Source organism: Microtus oregoni, unplaced genomic scaffold (assembly GCF_018167655.1).
Source record: "Microtus oregoni isolate MIOR12 unplaced genomic scaffold, Mior012 000010F_ref0000083, whole genome shotgun sequence".
Classification (NCBI taxonomy): Eukaryota; Metazoa; Chordata; class Mammalia; order Rodentia; family Cricetidae; genus Microtus; species Microtus oregoni.
In genome coordinates this window covers 18,976,756-19,003,940 of record NW_024543069.1, presented here as the reverse complement: position 1 = coordinate 19,003,940, position 27,185 = coordinate 18,976,756, and the positions used below count along the sequence as shown (strand labels likewise).

The 27,185-nt window shown below is 38.3% G+C and overlaps 1 protein-coding gene across 1 annotated transcript; it reads right to left on the bottom strand.

The window, feature by feature from the left end:
• Nucleotides 1-6,834: 6,834 nt before the first annotated feature.
• Nucleotides 6,835-19,025, bottom strand: LOC121453046 (arylacetamide deacetylase-like 2). The gene is made up of 5 exons (XM_041659566.1): nucleotides 18,888-19,025; nucleotides 17,331-17,553; nucleotides 16,069-16,138; nucleotides 13,669-13,840; nucleotides 6,835-7,537 (listed from the first exon to the last, which is right to left on the bottom strand). The coding sequence occupies exons 1-5, from the start codon at nucleotides 19,023-19,025 to the stop codon at nucleotides 6,935-6,937; spliced, it is 1,206 nt and encodes a 401-aa protein (XP_041515500.1). The 3' UTR covers nucleotides 6,835-6,934.
• Nucleotides 19,026-27,185: the final 8,160 nt, after the last annotated feature.

Below are 27,185 nucleotides of genomic sequence, written 5' to 3'. Positions count from 1 at the left end.
TCTACTGAACCATACCTGGATTAAGGAAGAAATAAAGAAAGAAATTAAAGTCTTCCTTGAATTCAACGAAAATAAAGAAACAACATACTCGAACTTATGGGACACTATGAAAGCAGTCCTGAGAGGAAAGTTCATAGCACTAAGTGCCCACCTAAAGAAAACAGAGAAAGCACATATTGGAGACTTAACAGCCCACTTGAAAGCTCTAGAAAAAAAAGAAGCAGACTCACCTAGGAGGAGTAGAAGACTGGAAATAATCAAATTGAGGGCTGAAATCAACAAAATAGAAACACAGAAAACAATCCAAAGAATCAATGAAACAAAAAGCTGGTTCCTGGAGAAAATCAACAAGATAGATAAACCCATATCCAAACTAATCAAACGAAAGAGAGAGAACACGCAAATTAATAAGATCAGAAATGAAAAGGGGGACATAACCACAGACACAGAGGAAATTCAGAGAGTCATTAGATCTTACTACAAAAGCCTATATGCCACAAAACTGGAAAATGTAAAAGAAATGGACGCTTTTTTAGATAAATACCATTTACCAAAACTAAACCAGGACCAGGTGAACAATCTAAACAGACCTGTAAGTCGCGAAGAATTAGAAGCTGTTATCAAAAACCTCCCTACCAAAAAAAGCCCAGGACCAGATGGTTTCAATGCAGAATTCTACCAGAACTTCCAAGAAGACCTAATACCTATACTCCTTAATGTATTCCACAATATAGAAACAGAAGAGGCATTGCCAAATTCCTTTTATGAAGCCACAATTACTCTGATACCAAAACCACTCAAAGACTCAACCAGGAAATAGAACTACAGGCCAATCTCACTCATGAATATCGACGCAAAAATCCTCAACAAAATACTGGCAAATCGAATCCAAGAACACATCCGAAAAATTATCCATTATGATCAAGTAGGCTTCATTCCTCAGATGCAGGGCTGGTTCAACATACGAAAATCTAGCAATGTAATCCAGCATATAAATAAACTGAAAGAAAAAAACCATATGATCATTTCATTAGATGCTGAAAAAGCATTTGACAAAATTCAACATCCATTTATGTTAAAAGTCTTGGAGAGATTAGGGATACAAGGGTCATACCTAAATATAATAAAAGCTATATACAGCAAGCCGACAGCTAACATCAAATTAAACGGAGAGAAACTCAAAGCCATCCCGCTTAACTCAGGAACACGGCAAGGCTGTCCACTCTCACCATACCTCTTCAATATAGTGCTTGAAGTTCTAGCAATAGCAATAAGACAACATAATGGGATCAAGGGGATTCGAATTGGAAAGGAAGAAGTTAAACTTTCGTTATTTGCAGATGATATGATAGTGTACATAAGCGACCCCCAAAACTCCACCAAAGAACTTATACAGCTGATAAACAGCTTTAGTAATGTGGCAGGATACAAGATCAACTCCAAAAAATCAGTTGCCCTCTTATACACAAAGGAGAGGGAAGCAGAGAGGGAAATCAGAGAAGCTTCACCATTCACGATAGCCACAAACAGCATAAAATATCTGGGGGTAAATCTAACCAAGGAAGTGAAAGATCTATTTGACAAGAACTTTAAGGCATTGAAGAAAGAAATTGAAGAGGATACCAAAAAATGGATGGACCTCCCTTGCTCTTGGATTGGGAGGATCAACATAGTAAAAATGGCAATTCTACCAAAGGAAATTTATAGATTCAATGCAATCCCCATCAAGATCCCATCAAAATTCTTCACAGATCTGGAGAAGACAATAATCAACTTTATATGGAAAAACAAAAAACCCAGGATAGCCAAAACAATCCTATACAATAAAGGATCTTCTAGAGGCATTACCATCCCTGACTTCAAACTCTATTACAGAGCTACAGTAATGAAAACAGTGTGGTGCTGGCATAAAAACAGAGAAGTCGACCAATGGAATCGTATAGAAGACCCGGATTTTATCCCACAAACCTATGAACACCTCATTTTCGATAAAGGAGCTAAAAGTATGCAATGGAAGAAAGAAAGCATCTTCAACAAATGGTGCTGGCACAACTGGATGTCAACCTGTAGAAGAATGAAAATAGACCCATATCTCTCACCGTGCACAAAACTCAAGTCCAAATGGATCAAAGACCTCAATATCAGTCCGAACACACTGAACCTGATAGAAGAGAAAGTGGGAAATACCCTACAACAGATGGGCACAGGAGATCGCTTCCTATGTATAACCCCAGAAGCACAGACATTAAGGGCAACATTGAATAAATGGGACCTACTTAAACTGAGAAGCTTCTGTAAAGCAAAGGACACTGTCACTAAGACACAAAGGCAACCTACTGACTGGGAGAAGATCTTCACCAACCCCGCAACAGACAAAGGTCTGATCTCCAAAATATATAGAGAACTCAAGAAACTCGACTTTAAAATGCTAATTAACCCAATTAAAAAATCGGGCACTGAACTGAACAGAGAATTCTCAACAGAAGAAGTTCAAATGGCCAAAAGACACTTAAGGTTGTGCTCAACTTCCTTAGCAATCAGGGAAATGCAAATCAAAACAACTTTGAGATATCATCTTACACCTGTCAGAATGGCTAAACTCAAAAACACCAAGGATAACCTTTGCTGGAGAGGCTGTGGAAGAATGGGTACCCTCATCCATTGCTGGTGGGAATGCAATCTTGTGCAACCACTGTGGAAGTCAGTGTTTCGGTTTCTCAGGAAATTCGGGATCAACTTACCCCTGGACCCAGCAATACCACTCTTGGGAATATACCCAAGAGATGCTCTATCAAATGACAAAAGCATTTGTTCAACTATGTTCATAGCAGTATTATTTGTAATAGCCAGAACCTGGAAACAACCTAGATGCCCTTCAATGGAAGAATGGATGAAGAAAGTATGGAATATATACACGCTAGAGTACTACGCTGCGGTAAAAAACAATGACTTCTCGAATTTTGCATGCAAATGGATGGAAATAGAAAACACTATCCTGAGTGAGGTGTCCCAGACCCAAAAAGATGAATATGGGATGTACTCACTCATAATTGGTTTCTAGCCATAAATAAGGACCACGGAGTCTACAATAGGTGAACCTAAAGAAGCTAAGGAAGAAGGTGAACCGAAGGAAAAACATATAGTTGTCCTCTTCGCTAAGGGAAGTAGACCAAATTTCCGGGGAGAAAATGGGATCTTGGGGGGGGGTAGGATGGGGGTAAGGGGAGATGGGGAGAGAAAAGGTAGAAGGGAAGGAGGGGGGACCTGGGAAACGGGAGAATTGGCATAAAGGAAAGGTGGATAGGTGAGCACGGAACCACAATTCTTAGTTAAGGGAGCCACTTTAGGGTGGGCAAGCGACTTGACCCTAGAGGGGCTCCCTAGTGCCCAAGATGAGGTTCCCAGTTAGTTCCTTGGGCAGCTGAGGATTGGGAACCTGAAATGACCCTATCCTAGAGCAATACTGACGAATATCTTGCATATCATCATAGAATCTTCATCTGGTGATGGATAGAGATCGAGACAGAGACCCACACAGGAGCACTGGACTGAGCTCCCAAGGTCCCAAGGAGGAGCAGAAGGAGGGAGAACATGAGCAAAGAATTCGGGACCACGAGGCGTGCATCCACCCACTGAGACAGAGGAGCTGATCTACGGGGAGCTCACCAAGGCCAGCTGGACTGTGACCGAAAAAGCATGGGATAAAACCGGACTCTCTGAACATGGCGAACAATGAGGGCTGATGAGACACCAAGGACAATGGCAGGGGGTTTTGATCCTACTTAATGTGCTGGCTTTGTGGGAGCCTAGCCAATTTGGATGTTCACCTTCCTAGATATGGATGGAGAGGACCTAGGACTTAACACAGGGCAGGGAACCTAGACTGCTCTGTGGACTGGAGAGGGAGGGGGAGAGAGGTGGGGGGAGGGGGAGAAGGGTGGGAGGAGGGGGAGAAGGGTGGGAGGAGGGGGAGAAGGGTGGGAGGAGGGGAAGGGAAATGGGAGGCTGGGAGGAGGTGGAAACTTGTTTTTTGTTTATGTTTTTTTTTTCTTCTTTTCGCAATAAAAAAAAAAGAATACAACATTTGGACCTACTCTTTTGCCCTCATCAACAGTTACAAACACACGCACACAAACAAATACATTTATTTTATTACTTTAAAAATAATACCAATCCAAATTTCCACTTCCTCCCCTCCTCCCACTTACTAGTTTACTAGAAATTTGAAAATTATTTCATTTCTACCAAAGTAAATAATGTAAGAAATATTTTGTCAGTTTGGGTTGATAGTTATTTGATTATTGACTCCTTTGTTTTATTAATTCAGGAACAAAAAGATTACTGTAGATATTTAAATTCATAGTTATGATGAGTAAAATTAAAAATACAGAAACAGTAATTAAGCTTTCCTGGTTTGCCTATAACAATTTACTGTTCAAATGCCAAAGAAGAATCACATATGATAAGGTAAGAGAACAATGATCAGGTCACCGTTAAGGTGACAAAAATGTCAAACTGCAGTGAAAGAAAATTAATGAAAGTAATGAGGATAAGGATTGTTTATCAACTGAACTCACAGATATCCATAAATTTCCAATTTGTTCAGCTGTAAGCTAAAGGGCAAAACAGGTGAAAACAACCATTTGGAAACAACAGCAATACCAAGACATCAGATAATTTGACAATGATTTTAGCGCCTCCCAGTGGAAATGCAGTTACTTATGCCCTTGTTGGTACTGGCAGAGGTGTGGGTCCCATAATAACAGAAGCGAGTAGGCCTACGTATCATCAGCTCAGATGGCTTCCTAGGTCAGGCGTGCAGTATGCTAATGATGCACTTCAAAATATGAAAACAATACTATGAATAATTCTGACTCCCATAAAGAGTTGCCTAGGCGATGTCCCCAGTTAGTTCCTTGGGCAGCTGAGGATAGGGAACCTGAAATGGCCCTATCCTATAGCAATACTGACAAATATCTTGCATATCACCATAGAACCTTCATCTGGTGATGGATGGAGATAGAGACAGAAACCCACAGTGGAGCACCGGACTGAGCTCCCAAGGTCCCAATGAGGAGCAGAAGGAGGGAGAACATGAGCAAGGAAGTCAGGATCACGAGGGGTGCACCCACCCACTGAGACAGTGGGGCTGATCTATTGGGAGCTCACCAAGGCCAACTGGACTGTGACTGAAAAAGCATGGGATAAAACCGAACTCTCTGAACATGGCGAAAATGAGGGCCGATGAGAAGCCAAAGACAATGGCACAGGGTTTTGATCCTACTTCATGTTCTGGCTTTGTGGGAGCCTAGCCAGTTTGGATGTTCACCTTCCTAGACATGGACGGAGGGGGGAAGACCTTGGACTTTCTACAGGGCAGGGAACCCTGACTGCTCTTTGGACTGGAGAGGGAGGGGGAGAGGAGTGGAGGGAGGGGGAGAAGGTTTCGAGGAGGGGGAGGGAAAAGGGAGGCTGGGAGGAGGCGGAAACTTTTTTTTCTTTTTCTCAATAAAAACTTAAAAAAAAAAAGAGTTGCCTAGGTATCATCTTGGATTAAGGATCATTGTCTAAAAGAGAATGAAGTTTCAGGTTTTTAAAAATTAAACTATAATTGCCTAACATCAATTTCTATTTTCTCCCCGAAATCCATACGTCCCTATTCCCTCTCAAATTGCACACACACACACACACACACACACACACACACACACACACACACGGTTAAATATATAACGACAATGTGCTAAGTTCTTTTAGTGCTATTTCCACATATGTGATTCTAGTGCTGACAACTTGATATAAGATAGCCAATGAGGAGGTTCACTCCTGTTGTTGAATATTGCTTTAACTATGTAAAGGTGTGTTACATTTGTTTATGCTGCATTTGTTTAACTATGGAAAGAAGTGTTGCATTGGTTTTACCTTGGCTGCCTAAGGCACGTGATTGATCTAGTAAAATACTGAATGATCAATAGTTAGGCAGTAGAGGAGTAGATGGGACTGGTGGGCAGACAGTCATAAGCAGGAGAAGAAATCTAGGCTCCAGAGAGAATGAGGGAAAAAAAGAGGGATATGTCCAGTCCAGCCAGTCAGGCATCTACCAGCCAACAGACAGAGAGGAAGCAGGAAGTAGGGCTTACAGAATTTAAGAAATTTAAAAAGCCTCAAGGCAAAATGTAGATGAAGGAAAATGTTTAAACTAAGTTATAAGAGCTAGTGGTAGAAGCATAAAATAAGGTCAAGAATTCATGAGTAATAATAAGTCTCCATGTTATGATTTGGGGGCTGGCAGTCCAAGAATGCCTGCTACACATACCTGGCTTGATCTTACTAAAGTTTAAATAAAATTCAAATATTTAAGCTTTGGGACAATTTGTGGTGAAGACGTTAACGTTGGTGCCCAGTACACAGAAAAGTATATTAGTAAGTTATAAGCAATAAATAGACTTCATGTACAGTGAATATAATAAATACTGATCTAATTCACAATGACGAAACTGATTTTTTGTATGAATAACACACAACTAAAACTTGTGACTGAAATACAGTTTAATGATCACTGCAAACAAATGCCACTACAAAGTTCTACCTCCTCATTCATCACTGCATTCTTGTCACTGTCTTGAATCTCCTGCCCTTTTGAATATAATAGTATTCACATTTTAGTACTGAACTATTCAGTTTGATTTCTCAGAGAATATCTCTACTCATGGTGTTAAAGATGGCAATAAAATGAATATCTTCATTTTATTGAATTGAAAATTATCAAAATTAAGTAGCTTCCCAATATACTAACCATATTTATTCTAATTTAAAATTAGGTTTATCCAAAGTTCAAATCATGTTCAGACTCTTTAATTTTAAAATACTTTAAATTATAACCTTTGGGTGAAATTGTTAGCTATATGTACTGATAGCTATATGTACAATTGATTTATAGATTTTCTTGTAGCCAACTTACATACTTATCTATTATTCTCAAACCTGAATGTAAATACATTGGTGCTGTGACAAATGATATGGCTCCATGGATTGTATCCTCTATGTGTTCATGTGTAACTGTAACTCCTACATTTCTGAGTCGGGTGACATAAATAAGTCCATCATCTCTTAGAATGTCATGTTCACATGTGATGATATAAGTTAATGGCAAATTTTGTAACTGGGAGTCATTGACTAACAAAGGTGACAGTCTACTATCCAGAAGTGCTGGATAGGTAGCATTCAGCCTCCCAAGAACGGGCTCCCTATAAACATGGTTCTTCTTATACCTCTCAGGAAGGAAGTGACTCCAGTTCACAAACTTGAACAAGTCTCTTGATCCTTCAGGCATGTACTCATTTCTCAGTATTGCCTCTGGCAGTTCTTCATCTTCTGTTACATATCGGGTTGACAACTTAATTGCTAACTTCCTTGACAAAAAGGGACCGTTTTCATACTCTCGATAAGATGGCGTCCACGTATCAATCCCTTGTAGGCTAGGGTATATTATGGCTTGTGCCTTAATTTTGTTTCTGTATTCTGGATCATTCTGTAGCTGTAAATAAAACACATGATGAGTGTTAATGAGTCAACAGCTTTAACAAAAAAGAATAGGTAACTATGTTTTAATGTCCTGAGGTAAATAAATTTATTAAACTGAAATAGTATCTGAGTATTGCTCTCATAATATTTACTCATGGTTTCAAAAATGAGACTCTCATTCCATCTTCTTCATACTTGGCAGCCAAACAAGACCTTGAGCTGGAGAATTCTACTAGAGATGGCAGAATGGCTATATTCTAAAATACTTTTAGTTTTTGGTGACAAGTTGTTTTTATCTATCTATCACATACTGTCCTCCTGTGTTAGCCTCCCATGTGGTTTTAACCTAGGCATGTGTCATCATGCACAGCTTGTTTATGTTGACATACAGGAATCTACAATAGCAGAAACAATGAATATGGTAAAACAGCATGTCGAAAACCCATTCAGATGGAGCATGAACATTTGTTGTTACATGTTGAAAACAATTCTATCATATGCCTCACCTTTAGCTACTAGTGTTATAATATGACAGAAAACACAAAGAATAATTTACAACAGTCAGAAGAGAAAAAGAAAGTAATGGAATGTTTCACGTGTAATCTGTCTCTGCCGGAAACGGGAAGAGCCCTGAGTTTACAGTCATAAGAAGATCCTTCCTTTCATTTCCTAGTTAGCAAGCTGAAGGAGAGACCTTGCAGTGGGTCCCTGCAGCAGTGTGCTTTTATAGCAGACTGCAGCATCCCCAAATGTGTCTGCATCCCTCCACAGGAAGTTCAGGATGTGCTGAGCGCAGGGTCATGCCCTCATCAGAAAGTGAATTTATATGAAATGAGAGGGCTAGTTGAAATCTCAACAGCACATCACAAGGAAAGTATCTGACCAACTTCAAAATGCACAACACATCACAGGTACAAAGTTCTTAGCCCAGCGGTGGTAGCACATGCCATTACTCCCAGCACTTGGGATGAAAAGACCAGTGAATCTCTGTTGGTTCGAGGCCAACCTGCTCTACAGAGCAAGTTCCAGGACAGGTTCAAAACTACAGAGAAACCCTGTTTTGAAACGTTCCCCTCAGCACACACCAAAGAAGAAGAAGAGGAGGAGAGAGGAGGAGGAGCAGAGACGAGGAGGAGGAGGGGAGAGAAGGAGGAGGATGCGGAGGAGGAGGAGGAGGAGGAGAAGAAAGAGCAGGAGGAGGAGGAGGAGGATGAGGAGGAGGAGGAGGAGGAGGAGGAGGAGGAGGAGGAGGAGAAGAAGAAGAAGAAGAAGAAGAAGAAGAAGAAGAAGAAGAAGTCCTGCAAGTTCAGAAAAAAAAGGAAGAGTGTTTTACAGCTCTCCTACCAGTGGCTTTAGGCTGGTAATTTTCCAAATAAAATGCAGTGTTTCAGAAAGTTGAAAGAATATGTAGCAGTGAACACAACAGTATAACTGAGACTGAGCCAAATAACTCTTCTGCATATAAACAGGCATAGTGTCCAGTTGAGTTAATGCCTGCACGTGATCTTCCATTTAAATACTAGAATAGTCCCCAGTTGAGTAAACGCCCATGGTTGGTGCTTGAAGCAGGGAGATTATACTGCAACATAAACTTTCCTTGGTTCATCAAAATATAGGAGAAACTTATTAATTAAGTGAAATCTGGGGAGATGGCTCAGTTTAAAATCTTTGCTAGAACAAGTCTATGGACCTGGGCATAGTGTCAGCCTAGCCTCCAGTGCTAGGGTGAAGAAAGACATGTCTCCTGACCTCACTGGCCATTTAATCTGATAGATAATCCTGATAAGGTCCAGGGACAGTGAAAGTACTTGTATGAAAAATTATGATTTTCAAGGCCAAACTGGTTTGCTGGAAATTTCCAGGCTCACAAACATTACACAGTGAGACTCTATTTTGGAAAGAAAGAAAGAAAAAAGATGGAAAGCAAATGAGGGAACTGCTGACTTCCACATGCTCACCATACATATGTACACACAAGGGCAAACTGACACACATATACTCCCATGAACATGGATCCACACAGAAACAAAACAAGACAAGAAAAAAAAATGAATTAAATTGAATTAAGAAATTAAGAGAGACTAGTGGCTTTCTCGGGAATACTTCAAGCTCCACAGACTTTAAATCAAAAGAAACAAAGACATACCAGTGCGTTTATGGGTTAGAAAATAGAAAAGAGCCAAGGTAGAGACAAGAGTCGGGGAATTGGAGGTATCTCTAACACTAATCTGAGCCACACAGTTACTTCTTCAAATGCAAAGATATGAGGAAGTTTGTCCTTATCTCTAATTCTTTCCTAAAACTGCAGTTCTTTATTATTATAAACCCCAAAATAGTGACTCCTAGTGTACTAAAACACTCCCAGAATATCACCTGCCAGATCCCCCAAAAGCTCTGGTGAGCAGGCTTAAGGGTCCTTCTTAAGCGAGAGAAGAGTACTGGAAGACATCTCACTGCCTGGTCTTATCAGCTCTGTGGAGAAACAACAAATGTTTCATACATTGAGAAGCCAGAGAGCCCGTGGGCTCTGCCTTGGTCAAAGGGGTCCAGATCGGAGACATCTTAGCAAAACCATTGCCTTTTCCAACCTTTCACATCTCACAGCAGCATTTATAAACAAATATCTTTTGGCTGGTGTTGCTCCTTCCTCAGCATTCAAACAATTCAAAGAGAACATAATAACATACAGTATCCAGACTCTTTGTTTATTTTTCAACTTTACAAGGCTTTAGTTTATAACCTCTATTTTTTATTTTTTTTTAATTGTTGACTTTTTGAGACAGAGTTTCTCTGTGTATATCTGGCTGTCCTGGAACTCCCTCTGTAGACCAGGGTGTCCTTGAACTCACAGAGACCTGTGAGCCTCTGCCTCCCTAAGTGTTGGGATTAAAGGAGTGCCACCACACTGTGAACTCACAGAGGTCTGCCTGCTGGTCTTCCAAGTGTTGGGATTAAAGGTGTGTGCCACCACACCCAACTACTCTCTCTCTCTCTCTCTCTCTCTCTCTCTCTCTCTCTGTCTCTCTCTCTCTCTGTCTCTCTCTCTGTCTGTCTCTGTCTCTGTCTCTGTCTCTGTCTCTCTGTCTCTCTCTCTCTCTCTCTCTCTCTCTCTCTCCTTTAAAGACTTTTCACTTTTTCTTATCTCTCCCAAGCCTGCATATGTTTTTAACACACTGTAAATATTTAGTGGCTTTCTTCATCTTTGAATCTCTTTTTACTGTATATCTCTCTTTTTCTCCACCATGTGAGTCTTTAATTTGCTAAGCAATATGGAGAGCATTAAAGCCATGCCTTTGACGGCTGGATCCAGCCATTCCATAGCTTTCTATTGCCACAACTCTATGGTGTTTCAAGGTCCCTGACACCAAGCAAGCTGCAGCAGTCTGCTCAAAAACCGCATTAAAATGCTCTGTAGCCAGGCCTCCTGCCTGAAAGAGTCAGAGTTTGTGCTGGCAGGGTGGCCCAGAAGGCCAGCATTTTAAAATGGCACAGCTTTTTTCCTGCTATGGCTGAAAACCAAAAAGCATGCAGTCAGCTTCTCATCAATACCATTTAAATGTTTCATGGCAGGGCTTTTTAAAAGAGCTGCAAGGTTTTACAGCTAAAGCTTAATCAGGAAGCCTCTCTTAAATGAGACACATTTGTGTCTAGCAAACAGAGCCCACCTGAGAAAATGCTGCTATCAATAAGCTGTGTTTAACTCTATTCTTTTTTGTCTAGAATTAATTCCCAAGCTCTCTCAGGCTTTATGTGGATGCAGTTGTCCACGTCACACCCATGCTTTGGCGGGGGGAGTGGTCACTCTTACCCCAGAGTCAATGTGGTGTTAAATCTTGTATAAACATCGAGACCCTCTCTCCCACTGCCCTTGCCCTAGAACCTCAGAAGGAAAACCACTGCAGTTAGATTGCTATCCTCTGCCTCCTCAGTTAGATTAGACAGCTCAGGCAAAGAGGTGTATAGTAACCACTGTGTCATAAATTGCTTCAGTTATTTCTAGACTTTTCGTGAAGATGCCTTTATAAATTTTAGGAGACACCCCAGGGTTGGAGAAGCAGGAGAGGCAATGGTTTAGCAGAGATTCCTCATGCCACTCATGTCACTCTGAGTGACAAAGCAGGATATACAGGATGACTGCAGGCCAGGAGAGGACCTGCTGGTAGGCACTATCAGAGCAGGTCTTAGCAAGCCATAACCAGCATAGAATCGTTTCTGTGGTTACATAGAGCAATGGAAGGAAACACGGAGGATGGAGGGAGGGAGAGATTAATCTAAAATATCCCATTATCCTTAATTGTTGCTGGTGTGCAACTTAACACGTTTTGTCACAAATATATTAATACTAATAGCCACACGTCCTCCCCTATACTGCCTGCTAATCTAGAATCCAATGTCTTCACCTATCATATTTCATGATTTAAGTAAAATTTAATCTTCTTTAGTTACGTGGGATATAAAATGTCCAATGAAAATTATTACATGTGCTGTGGCAAGACCTTTGGAGCCTATATAGTGACCTTGCAGTGTCTAACCCCAAGTTTTCCTATTTTGGACTTTTATTTCATGTTGTTCTGATTGAGACATTGCTCTAATTCTTCCTTCTTGGAATATGAAACTATTTAATTCATTTACTATCTTTTGGGAACCCACAGGAATAGACTTTGAAATTTTAGACAAACTGGGAATTTTAGAGTGAAAACCATCAACGTCTTTGAATTTGTAAAGATTGTGGGACTTTCAAAGTTGCTATGTGTTTCATATTGATATAATGATATTAATATGACATGTTGGGCATAAACAAGAAAGGGAAGGTTGCAGTTAAATAATGATGTGCCTGTGCGTTAAGCTGACAAGCGTTCAGGAGCTCTGGCTGGTTTGTCTTTCATTTTGTTTTGTCAGTTTGACACAGGCTAGATTTATTTGAGAGGGGAAAAAAAAGGAAATGTCTTTCTAGGTTTATTCTGTGGATGAGACTGAAGATTTTCTAAACAAGAGATTGTTCTGCCCAGCCCACTGTAGGAGGTTCTACCCCTGTACAGGTAATCCTCGATGATAGAAGCAAGCAGGCTGAATAAGCCACCAGGAATAAGTCACTGGGCACCATTCCTCCATTGCTTCTGCTCCATGACTCTTGCTGTATGTCCACAAAAAATGTATTAAAACAGCTTCACTTGTCTGCTCCACAGAGATAAACTCCTCCCACTGCCATGGATTTTCTGCCTTCAGTTTCTGTACCATGTCAAACCATAAGCCCAAATAACTCATTTTCTTCTACCCTTTTCTTATTAGGTCTTCTAGTCAGAGAGACAAGAAACTAATCAATTTGCATCAATACAATGACACCAAATTCAAACAAATTTTATAATTTATCTTTGAAAAACTAGCAATAAAACTTATACTAAACAATTTTTTTATTCATTGTTATATATATATACATATATATATATATATATATATATATATATATATATATACACATTTTGGTTTTTCGAGACAGGGTTTCTCTGTGGTTTTGGAGCCTGTCCTGGAACTAGCTCTTGTAGACCAAGCTGGCTTCAAACTCACAGAGATCTGAATGCCTCTGCCTCCCGAGTGTTGGGATTAAAGGCGTGCGCCACCACCGCCCGGCTGCTATATTTTCTTTAAAAAAAATTAGTATGATAAGGTAGGCTGGATGGTGTGACTGTATTCCAAGTAGCTGGGGGCTGATGAAAAGATATTGCAAGCTCATGGCATAGCCATAATACAGAACAGATTCAAATTCAGCCTGGGACGCTTAACAAGAAACCAACTCAAGAAGAGCTTAAAAAGAGTTAGTTCCATAGTTCTATGGTAGATCATTTGTCTGGGGAACATATATCCTTAGATTCAGTGCCCACTAAGCACATGTGCAAACACACACACACACACACACACACACACAAGAATAGGATTATGAAATTCTTATGCTACATCACCTAATTTCATGACTACAGCCACATCTAAATCTAAAATAATGCAAAAGAATAAATTATTTGGTTATATAATTTTATACATTTTATAGATTACAGTAATAACATCATTCAGACACAATATCTAAAGTACCTCCTTTGAGTTAGGACTAAATTGTGCTGGTTCCAATCATACATAACACACATAACATACCAGTTGAGTCACTGATCCTACCAAGGCACCCCCAGAGCTGTCTCCTGAAATACAGATGTGAGCAGGATCCACTCCATATTTTTCCAGAACTTTATCCTGGAGAAAGAACTTGATCGCAACAATACAATCTTCAAGGGCAGCTGGGAATAGATACTGAGGAGCAAGTCTGTAGCTTTAGAGGGAAATCAAACACAAAAGAAACAAAGAACTTAAGATACAGATAATTAGGCTCAAGTATCTAATTATCTCTAAAACATACTAGCAGATATATAAATAAATTTTGGCCCTACTTTGAACCTTTAAACCCATCAAATAAACCTAGGCTTACTAATAAATAACTTCTATTTTAAAATAAGACACTGGTTTAGAAGTGTTTTTTATATTAGTGCAATGAGGAGAAGAATAAGATAGCATGTATTTTCACCCTCATGAAGCCTGTAACTTCACCAAGCCCTGAAAATGGAGTTGGTGACTCAAAAGCAATTCATGATCATGGATTAGATTATTCAAGAAATTTAAAATCACAAAATCTGAGAGCAAAGTGTTGGTAGTTGTCTTCAATTAGAAACTTATTTGGCCAAAATTTCATAGAATTGTAGAATTCATTTCCTAAGCATGAGGATTTGAATTAAAATAAGCAGTTTGATATGTGGATATGTAAGCTATTTCAATGAGTATTATTAATATACTGTGATTCATTAGACAAAATATATAATATCTTCACTTCCTCATCCTTAATCCCATCTCCCTGTGCGTTCTTTTATGGAATCATGTCCTAAATGCTCTATTTTTTTTATTCTTACAATTTGCATTAGAATTTTTGAATTATTTATATTTCTATAATAAACAATATTATTCAGATAGTCCTTGTGAATTTTTAAATTTTAAGGTGTGTCTAAATGTTTAAAAAGAGCATAATATCAACCATGAAACATCAAAATACAATTTTAAATAATGGTGAAGAACAAAGGTTGCCTGCAATATTTTAGAATCCTTAAACTAGATATAATTTTACTCTCTTAAAATCTTATGTAAATTGGGCAGGAGAGATGGCTCAGTGGTTAAGAGCATTGCCTGCTCTTCCAAAGGTCCTGAGTTCAATTCCCAGCAACGACATGGTGGCTCACAACCATCTGTAATGAGGTCTGGTGCCCTCATCTGGCCTGCAGACATACACATGGACAGAATATTGTATACATAATAAATAAATAAATATTTTAAAAAAATCTTATGTAATTATAACGTGATAAAGTTGGTTAAATTATAATGATAAAGGCACAGTTACGTTACAACTATACATTAAAAATTTCTCAAACATAACTGATCCACTTGCTTTAAAGCATTGGCTATGAGCACGAGAGTACTGAACCTGCTAGTTCATGCTACCTGACTTTATTATACTGTCAGAAAAAATTCTTTATAATGTTTCTGCAAAAATCTATAATTTTGTAAATCCATTCCTATGTTATAAAATTCGGAGGGAAAAGCCAATTTTCTCCAACCTCATAATGAGGCATAAGAAGTATAGAATATACCCAAAAGGTCATAAAACAATAGCAGGTAATCAACTTTCTAGTGTATTGTTGAACATAGGAATAAAAATCATGAATTAATAAGAGCTGTCATTGAAAAGGTTCTTGAGATGTTTGAGTGGTTTCCAACATTTGTTCTAATTGATATTACTTGGCCCAAAAATGACTCTAACATATATTGATTGCTTCTACCCCTCATGATGTGGGATTTCCCTCTGTATGCTGTCATTATCATTAATGAATAAAGAATTGCTTTGGACCTATAGCAGGACAGAATTTAGGTAGGCATGGAAGACTAAATTGAATGCTAGGAGAAAGAAGGGCAGAGTCAGAGAGAAGCCATGTAGACCTGCCAGAGAAAGACAGCCTAACTTCAGCTGGTAAGCCACAGCCACATGGCAATACACAGATTAATAGAAATGGGTTAAATTAATATGTGAGAGTTAGCCAATAAGAAGCTAGAGCTAATGGGCCAAGCAGTGATTTAATTAATACAGTTTCTGTGTGATTATTTTGGGACTTAGCAGCCAGGAACTAACAAGCATCTTTCTTATTATCCCCTTGGTATGATGAATATACACTATAGGCGTACGTATTACCTAAGTAGTATTTATGTTCTTAAAGCTGCCACTGCTCTATTGGCAAAGATGTTCACATCTCTGCTTCTCATAAGAGTCTACCATGGCAAAGATGAATGCAAAATGGAGCTTTGTTGAGGAAATTTTGATATTATAAGGTTAAGAAAACAATTTTAACCCCAAATTTCCTAGCAGCAATCCAGCCACCACTGCGGATTTTGCAACTTGTTCTGTAAACTAGCTTAGGTGGGAGGGCAAGGGCACAATACTAAAAATAGCCAGTCTCTTACTCTGGGGCCACCACAACAGCATCAAGTCTGCTGGCCGTCATTCGGTTCATGAAATCATAGGGCCGCATCTCTGAAATGACAGACATAAATAGAGAACAGAGCTGTGTAAATGCCAGGCAATGGAAACCTAGACACATCTATGAATCCTAAGAGAAATCAGAATTGTGATTACTTAATGAAAATCTTGCAGTCTACACTTTGGCCACCACATGTAAAAAAATCTCCACTGGAGTTAGAAAACCTTCCTTAACTCCTACCCACTAAATCCGTCCTAACCCAGGCCAGAAGAGAAGACTCTTGCTAGGTCACAATGAAAGAAGCTTGCTGTGCCTTGATGACCTGCTTGGGTTTCTCAGAAAACTTGCTCTGTCTTCCTGTGTTGCCAGCTTCACCTGACTCCAGTTTCACAGCCTGGTGCACTGTGACTGCTCTCCTGCCTCTCATTTCTGCGGTCAGTTACATCTGGAGGAGGCTGTGGCTGAGCAGTACTGAAGGACTACACCAGGCATTGCCTCACAGACAGTGACTGACGAGCAGTGGTGATGATCACAGTCCCAAAGCTTAAATAGTAACAAGCTATCCTTTCATAGAATTTATATTTTACTTTACAGGAGAGAAAAACGTTTATGACTTGACTCTCTCAAAGTAACCATGTCCATAGCATAAAATTGGCTATAAATCAGAACTCTAGAAGTATGTTGAAGATCATATTATACTCATTATTATAATATTCATAAATTTAGGTAGTCACCTTAATTCATCTATCTTTAACGATCTTTTAGAGTTCTCAGACTTTTTAATAAAGGGACTTTAGTTTACCTAAAGCCTAATATACTTCGCACGATAATATTTTAAATGATCTTTTTCATAATAAGAAGTTTAGGCTTTAAAATACACTTTAAATTGCAGTTTTGAGCATAATTGAAAATTTTAATTGTAGTTAAAATCAATTAACATATTCTTGTTTACAATATTTTTTACATAAATTAACTATGGATTGAATTTAGTTGTTATATCAAGAGGTAGGGACAAAATAAGTTTATTATGATTAAAATATTTGCAGAAATCAATGCAAAGTTTGTAAGTAAAAACCAATTAATTTAAGTGAATTTATTATATAAAACATAATGACTACTGTTAAATGCTCAATGGAAAAATTAACTCATTGCAGGAGTACGTGTAACAAGATCATGAGATGCAGAGTATTGCTTTCACATAGCGTTTGCAATCAAATTAAAACACACATTACAAAATACACTTACTGCAGCTTCCCGTGACATAAGCACCACCATGAATGTAAATGACAGCTGGTCTCGGTCTTTCAGACTTTCTTTTTGGCAAATACAGACGAACAGGAATGTTACTGAAGTCTGTGTCAATCACTGTAAGGTTTTCATCTGAAATTGCCTCTATATTTTGAGTTCTCATTAATATGAAGAAAAAATCTTCAAATTTCATTAGACCCATATTTTCAAAAAATGTGGCCTATCAAAACAAAATTCAAATGCATGCATTTTTTTTTATTTTAGTAACACTAAAATTCACATAAAGATTCAATGGGAAAAAGAGTAAGTGCTGCAATAATGCTATAGTGTGAATAGCACATCCTTCACCAAAGGAGAAATGCACATCTCAGAAGATGGAGAAGAAAGGTATGGAAACACAGAAGGGAAAGATGGCTGAAATACAATGTCTTCCAAACACGACAAGGCACTTGCACGTATCACCTCATAGATGCTCCTGTTATCTGCATGAGATGTGCACATGACCAAATCAAATAATATGTAAGCATTTATTGGGGCCTTGTAACACAAGATAATTCACTGGTTTGTGCATGTGTTCTCCCTAAACCTTCCTCTTCCCAGAGTACCTATAAGACTTCCAGACAGAAGTACATTTTGGTAAAAAATAACATGGTGTACTCTTGAGTTCAGTTATTGAATGTGTCATTATAAAATCTGCATCCTAGCAACACAGACCTAATAGAGAAAACAGCAGTAGCAAGTGCCAAGATGTGGCCCTTGAGCATCAGAATGCCTCTGAGACATGTCAGGAAGCACGTGTGTCACACAGCACACTCTCTGCCCAGGAAGATGCAGTGCAGCTTGCCAGTGAGCTTCCCAGATGGGCTCCCCCAACAGACTAAGGCAAAAGAAGATATGACAGCCAGATAGCTCCCACAAATAATTATAAAGTGATATGAAAAAATCAGAAATAAATGCCACTGTCGTGATGTTTTCTGATTATTAAAAGATACTTTATTTTAACATTAACACAGAACTTAGATAAACCTGTATTGAAATCATCATCACCATTTGACTAACTATTAACACACTTAAAATTGGTCAATGTAAATAAAATATAAACTTTCTTTGGGAACGAGAGTGTACAATTTTGAATATAGGAAGCCTAAGAACTACTTAAAAAGAAAAAATAGATACTAAAACAGTAGAAGGAGAAAAATAAATCAAAATTTTATGATATGAATGATTTTACATGTGAGCTTAAGAAGACATACGAGTCTTTCTGAGAGCCATCAAATATTTTCAAGCATCTGAACAATTACTCAAATATTCCTTTAGTAATCCTGGTTATTTTTGCTGTCAGTATATACTTAACTTTAGAAGTACACATTTACAAACATTGCATCTTCATTAGATAATAAAGCATGTTAGCAATTTACTCAAATGTTAACTACATAAACTATAATATTATTTGGTAAGTAAAGCATTTGAAAGAGCAAAGTCTCTCTCAACATACTGACTCAATACACTTCATTTGTAACAAGGCCTCCCAATTTCCCAGGAAAAATATTTTACCGTGAGCGTTGCTATTTTCGTAAGAATATCTGTGAGTCTCACTTTCCAGGGTTCTTCGATGTTTTCTGGTATGGGTATATAAGTATAATAAGCAAGAAGGATGCAAGATAATCCAAAGAGCAGCATTTTATTCCCCATGCTAAAACTCCAAACCTCTCTCTGCTGATAGTCAAATTGCTACCTCATATATAAATCGCTAAACAGTAAGACAAAGGTAGCAGGCCAAGTCTTCCAGACAACACAGCAATAAAGCAACTCATTTACTATTCAGTTCTAAGGTCAGGCCACTGTTGTAACAGGTAATGCAGCTGTGCTTCTTTGTTTAACACAAGGTACCAGAAATAATCTATTGAAAATTGGGTCAAGAGTAAAACCATCACGAGAAGATCAATTTCTTTCACATCAGTGAAACACATCTTAGTGAAACTCACAGCACAGGAAAGATTAAAATCCACTTTCTGGAGTCATTTTAAAAAAAGTAGTGACAAGAATTTAAAAATAATTTATGAGTAACATTTAATCAACGTAAAGGCTAATGCCTATAGAACAGATTATTTAAAAAAAATAAAACCTACTATGTCAAGTAAGCACTAGGAGAGCACTAGATGGCAGGAAACTAAATGCTGGTCAAAATTATATAAATAATTCACTTAATGAAGAAATATCTGGGCAATATTAATCACACATTGAAGTTAAACTTAGGGATACATAAGCTACTTGCATAATAATGAGAATATTATATTATATTAAGCAAACATTTGTAGCAGCATTGTATTATGTTCAGCATATAAATAAATATTTGAATAAACCTGACATATATCTGTTCTTTTATGAAATTTCCTTGCTCTTTTTTCATTGTTCTAAGCTCTGTCTATGAATATTCTCAAAGAATAAACTTCCTATTTGAGGCCACTTCCATGGTACTATAAGAAATTTGAGGCAGAACCTGTTACTGGCATGATTAATTGTTCCATGATGTTCTTTGCTATGCTTCCCAACCCTGTTTTCACATCTACCAGAACAAAAACATGTACAGGACAAAAATGCCTTGTGCAAATAGAAAAGCACTGGAGAAACCAGGAAAATTAAACACACAGCTTACCACTCTCCCTGGAATGCTAGGAATGATGGATTCTTACAATTAGGTGATCCATTACTGTTTGATGAGATAGACTAGTCTGTATTTTTCAGAATTAGTTTTTCTTCAAGCCCTTTCTCCCTAAACCTGGAGCATCATTTACAGACCATAAACCCCACCCTTACGAATGATGTCACTTGTGTTTTACAAAGGCTAAGTGACTCCTTTGTTATCTTGAGACCAGGCCAGTCTTAACACCCATCAGTACTATGTTTACCTTAACACAAGCTTTCTAAACACTAAATCATGGGCAGTATCTCTGAGACAGCAGTTCCCATTCTTGTGAAAGAAATCTGATGTACTTTTGAATCTCAGTGTAAATGTCTTAAAAGTTGTTATTCAAAATAACAGTTGTTAAAAATGTTAAAAGTTGTGCACTGTGGACTGACTTAATTGTTATTGGAATACCTTATTAAAAATTATACTATGCCTAAACATGGCTGTAGCGGCGTAAATGAATGCAGACAGAGTGTAAAAATATATATATATAGCTTTAATGTAGAAATAGACTTACAGAACCACCGTTCCCGCGGAGACCAGGAAAGCAGAAGCGAGAGCTTGGAGCTTGCTCGCCAAATTTATAGGCAGACATTAGCCCGAGGCGAACACGCCCCTTAAGGGGCGGGACTTATCCCTACATCTCCCCTTTTTGTCTAAATAAGACAGAACTAAACCAAATACAACTACATACAATAACAACAAATAATAAATACAACAAACAATATTGAGAACAAAAGCTTTGCTAAACATTCTATCTCAAGAAGTCCAAATAATGTAAAGAGTAACTACAATTGTATAATCTTCAACTCAGTCAAAGATTTGAGAAGGGAATAAACACTACTCAACAAATGAGATATATCCAAAATGTGCAACAATTGACAGAGACAACTGACTACCTGGGCAATCACCCAAAGTCTCGTTTGCAACGTTGAGTCAACCAATTTTGGCTAAGGCCTAACATAACTGACGTACCATTATTAAAGGCAAGGAACTTTTCAAAACTATCTTACCCTGTCTTGGCAGGATATGACAGTCCTGTTTTATCCATTGATGCACGCTCTGTATCTGTGTCAGTGGTTGAGGTATGGGCATTTCTTTGCCCAAAGGCCAGTTCTGCCAAATAGAAAGGCTCCAGATGGAGTGTTTTTGGTGCTCAACATTCTCTCGGGAATAGAGCGGTGTTGCCAGGAGCAATTGTGTCTCACTATCACGAAACTCTGAGTTAGATTAAAGGCCATTTTCTACAGCTCTTTGAAGAGGTTGAAGATTATCTATCTATACTGAGTATAATCTCTATATATCTAAAGAACCTGATTAGTCTAATTATAAATGACAAACTTAGATGACAATTAGTCTATATAATTCTCAATATCTATCTAACTTAAAGAATAAGACAATAAACGACTGTGAAACAAATGAGGACAATGACCTCCAAATATAAACAATGTACAAATATACATTGCAGTAGGTAAATATATATCAATACACAAATATTATATAAGTATCTTAATCAGAGGTAGAAATGTACACTGCAATATGGTAAATATATACAATATATATATCAATACAATATATGTCAATACATAAAAATGTTTTAAACAGAGGTAGAAACATGCATGCGTACAATAGTCAATCTATACCAATATATTTGTCTATTATCCTATCATCCCTCTTTTTTTTTTTTCAAAATGATCCCTGAGCTTATAAAATTCCTCCCCCAACCCTCAATCATATACTAATTATAATCAACCCCTAAATGATGTCCCTAAACCCAAGGGCAAACTTTACTGGGAGAGGGGACGTCGTTCTCTAGAATTACTTCCAGCTGTCATAGGGGCGACGTTCTTTCTGGGGGATCCTGTGAAAGTAAAATGATGGTTAAATTTCAAGATAATGTCTTTTAAAATTGCAAATAGTCTCTGAGTATTTTCGTGCAGGTCTGGCCAAAATGTTGTATAAGATGTGCACCATTTCAGCTAACCAAGTTGCAACTGTCTTGTGCAGCTGGTACCCAAAGCAGGTCTTGTAGTAGCGCTATCAGTATCATGACGTCATATCAACCAGGTGGAGTTGTTGTTATGGGGCCCCATCTTCTTCCTGGAAACTTCAAATGTCACTTCAGGAAAAACTCATTGTTCATTATGAAAAACTTAAACATTAATCATATAAACATATATAGACATATATATATATTCAATGAAAGACGTGATAGATGTATTCAATGAAAAGTATGATAGATATGAAGAAAAGCAAAGATGTTTTCTAAACTCATATTTCTTTCTGTCCCATATCATGGCTCTTGACATGAGACAGAAACTCCAGAAACTCTGGGTTTTTCTCTTACTAACAGGCTTGGAATTGGAGAGGGACTGAGCCAGAATCCAACTTCAAAACCAGCTTTATAAATTTAGAAATATGGTTTAATATTACTTACACAACCCATTGAGTTGTCTTGATATTTCCTATTGGGCAGGTATTTTTCCATCTGTCAGTATCCAAACATCCAGGGTCCCTTGAATTTCTCAAAGATGAGTGTTTTCCTGTGGAGATAAGAACAGAACCCTGCCCCCATTCTATATGTTTTTCTTACCACCTGTATGAATATCATCGTTGTGGATGAGTTGTCATTTCTCCTTTCCAAGAGGTTTCTCCTCTTCAAATCGAAACTTTATTAATTTTGATGGTATCCACAATTTTTCTTCTCCTGTGGAAACAAGAGCAAAACCCCTTCCCCAACGTAGCACATCTCCTGGCTTCCACTGAGAGGTCAGCACATCTTTGAAATAAATCGGTTGATTTAGTTCAGCAGACTTTTCCATTATCCAATGTCTTTCTGCTGCTGTCGTTCCTTTCTCATTAGCGTTAAGAAAATTCAAGGTTAATAAAGCATTATGTAATCTATTTCTGGGGGTATTTTCAGTCCCTTTCTGTTTGTTCAGCATATCCTTTATAGTACGATTTGATCTTTCTATAACTGCCTGACCTGTAGGATTATTTGGTATACCTGTAATGTGTTTTATATTATAATATTCAACAAAGCGTTTCATTTTCTTAGATACATATGCTGGACCATTATCTGTCTTTATTTGCGCAGGTATACCCATGATGGCCATAACTTCCAATAAATGTGTGATTACTGAATCAGCCTTTTCTGAGCTCAGGGCAGTAGCCCATTGAAAACCTGAATACGTGTCTATGGTGTGGTGTACATATTTTAATTTGCCAAATTCTGCAAAGTGGAACACATCCATCTGCCAGATTTCATTCCTTTGGGTGCCCTTTGGATTAGCCCCTGCAGGCAGTGGCGTTTGGTTATAGAAAGAGCAAGTAGGGCATTTCTTTACAATCTCCTTAGCTTGTTGCCATGTAATTGAAAACTCTTTCTTCAAACCTTTGCTATTAACATGATGTTTTTTATGAAATTCAGAGGCTTGTAGCACACTACCAATCAATAATTGATCAATTTCTGCATTACCTTGTGCTAGAGGACCTGGCAGACCCGTATGGGATCGGATGTGTGTTATGTACATAGGGCAAAGCCTGTTCCTGATCAAATCTTGAACCTGGAGGAACAATGAGGTTAGTTCAGTATCATCAGGTATAAATTCAGCAGTTTCAATATGTAAAATAACTCTTTCTGCGTATTGTGAATCTGTAACTATATTAATAGGTTCTTTAAAATCCCTTAGCACCATAAGAATGGCATATAATTCCGCCTTCTGGACAGAAGTATACGGACTTTGTTCCACCTTATCCAAGTCTTCTGATTTGTAACCTGCCTTCCCTGATTTATTGGCATCAGTATAGAATGTACGGGCTCCAGTTATTGGAGCATCACGGACGATTCGAGGAAGAATCCAAGAAGTTCTCTTTATGAAGTTAAGCCGCTTGCTTTTTGGATAGTTGTTATTAATGTCTCCCAAAAAATTAGCACAAGCTCTTTGCCATGGTTCATTATCTTCCCATAATTTCTTTAGTTCATCAGCAGTGAAAGGCACTATAATTTCTGCTGGGTCTATGCCTGCTAGTTGACGAAGTCTCAGCTTGCCTTTTATAATTAACTCAGAGACTTTTTCTACATAAGTTTTCAGTTTCTTACTTGGTTTATGTGGTAAAAAGATCCATTCCAAAATAATATCATCTCTCTGCATTAAAATTCCTGTAGGAGAAATTTTTGATGGTAGTATGACGAGAATACAATTGAGCTCTGGATTCACCCTGTCCACATGTGCCTGTTGTAATTTTTCCTCAATCATTGTCAGTTCCTTTTCTGCTTCAGCTGTTAATTCTCTGGGACTGTTTAAATCCTTATCACCATCCAACGTTTGTTCAAATGAATTATTAGATCAGGTGTTATTCCAATAGCTGGTCGTAGACTGGAAATGTCTCCTAACAGTCTTTGAAAGTCATTAAGAGTCCGTAGGCGATCTCTCCTAATTTGTGCTTTTTGTGTCTTAATTTTTTGCAAACCTATTTTATAACCTAAATAATTAACAGAATCTCCCTTCTGAATCTTTTCAGGAGCTATTTGCAATCCCCATTTAGGTAAAAGTATCTTTATTTCTTCAAACAGTCTGTTCAAGGTATCCATGTTTGAATCGGATAACAAGATGTCGTCCATGTAATGGTATACTATAGATTTGGGAAATTTCTTGCGTATTATTTGCAATGGTTGGTTCACAAAATATTGGCACAGGGAGGGGCTATTTAACATACCCTGGGGGAGAACGGTCCAGTGGTACCTCCTGGAAGGTTGAGAATTGTTATAAGTAGGCACTGTGAAGGCAAATTTTTCTCTATCTTCTTTTTGCAAAGGTATAGTGAAAAAACAATCCTTTAAATCAATAACTATGAGAGGCCATCCTTTTGGTAATAAAGAGGGCAAAGGAATTCCAGATTGCAGAGGGCCCATAGGTTGAATAACCTTGTTGATGGCCCTGAGATCTGTCACCATTCTCCATTTACCTGATTTTTTCTTAACCACAAATACAGGAGAATTCAAAGGGCTGGTAGATTCTTCTATATGCCCAGCATCTAATTGTTCTTGTACCAGCTGTTCTAAAGCCTGTAACTTTTCCTCAGCTAAAGGCCATTGCTTTGTCCATATTGGTTTCTCAGTCAACCATTTTAGAGGCAAGGCTGTTGGTATCTCTGAAGGGACATCAATTGCTTGTTCTTTTACAGCCCGAATGGCCTGTTTTCTCAGTTTGTAATATCTTTTAATATTATTCTCAGAAATATAGGCTCTAGATTTAGCAGGAATGTTAATTTCAGTATTCCATTGTTGTAATAGGTCACGACCCCATAAATTCATTGCGATATTGGCTACATATGGCTTTAATTTTCCTATTTGTCCCTCTGGCCCTATACATTCAACCCATCTCGTGCTCTGCCTTACTCGAGATAGGGTTCCAATTCCCAGGAGCTGAACATTTACATTTTGAAGAGGCCAATACGGATGCCAAGATTCTGGGGTAATGATACTTACATCAGCACCTGTGTCCAGCAGGCCAGTAATAAAAATGCCATTTACACACACTCTCAGTTTAGGTCTTTGATCATTTATAGAAGTTTGCCAAAACACACGTAACTTATCTTTCTGATCATTATTGCTTGTAACAGTAGGCATGGGGCTTCCTAATTGTCCTGATGAGGCACGTTCTCTGCAGAAACTGGATATGACTGAACCATGTTTGCCATGGGGGCCTGTGAGGCCCCCCCTCTCACGTTTCCCGGCTGTATCAGGTTGCCTTGTCTATCTCTTGTAGACCTGCATTCATTCGTCCAATGTCTGCCCTTTCCACATCTTCTACATAAACCTGAAGGCTGAGTCCTCCTATTTCTGTTATTTCTAGAAGATGCATTATTATTATTATTTCTGAAATATGCATTATTATTATTATTATTATTTCTGAAAATCCGTTGTCTACAATTCCTTTTAATATGACCCATTTTTCCACAATTAAAACATTTGGTATTCTGGTATCTCCTTTTACCATTGGAAATTGCTTCTTCTACCCATGCTTCAGTGCCATAATCAAATGTATCAACATTGAGTGTATGCAAGACCCATTCTTCCAACGGCGCTGATCTGAGCTTTAAAGGACCCAAAATCCTTTTGCATTCCACATTTGCATTTTCATAAGCCAAAGACTCAATCATTATACGTCTTGCTTCTGGGTCAGATATTCCTATTTGTACAGCCTTAGTTAATCTTTGTAAAAAGTCACTAAAGGGTTCTCTCTGACCCTGTTTAACTCTGACAAATGATTCCATTCTCTGTCCTGGGTCTTGTACCCTGTCCCAAGCCCTTAAGGCTGCTGTAGTACACATGGAGAGTGTGTTTTCATCCAAATTAGCTTGTTCCTGAGGATCGGAAAAGAGCCCTTCACCTAGAATTTGATCTAGGGAAATGTCAATTCCCTTCGCTTTTTCCTGCTGTTCTAAGAGTCTAGCCTCTTGCCTGAATAAGCATTTCCATTTCAATTGCGGTCCACTCTCGAGTACCGCAGAGCTCAGCTGGAGCCAGTCTGAGGGGGTTGCTCTGTTTGTCGTGGCCCAAGATCTTAGCATCTCTTTAACAAAAGAGGCTTGCATCCCAAAAGTCATGACAGCCTGTTTTATTTCCTTGAGATCATTCATACGCACAGGCTCCCATGTATCCTCCTTGATGACCCTAGGGTTTTTGGAACCAATCACCTTCTCTGTTGTTATTACTGGAAAGGCAGGTAGAGCTGTAGGTAGAGCTTTGTGGAAATTGTCCCGGAGAGACTTACCCACAGATGTAGTTAAAATTTTCCTTTCTACCCTTTGCTCTTCTTCATCAGAATTTAGAAATTCCTCAATCTTTTCAATTCTATTCACCATTGCCTTCTGCAATGTCTGAATCTCCTGTCCAGAATTATGTTCCAAAGCCTTCATTGAGGATTCTAAAGTATGAAGTTTGTCCGTTAGAGATAACATCTCATCTTTGGACATAATTTTTATGGCATAAACCGTGCCTTCTTGTATTGACAATCTTTCCGTCAATCTGTCATAAGCTTTAGACAAAATCCGATTGTCACATTCAGCAGTTTTGATTCTCTCAGTTAATGTTTCATTTCCTACAGAAAGGGACTGAATCTTATGGTCCAGATCAGCTGTTCCCTCTTCCATAGTAA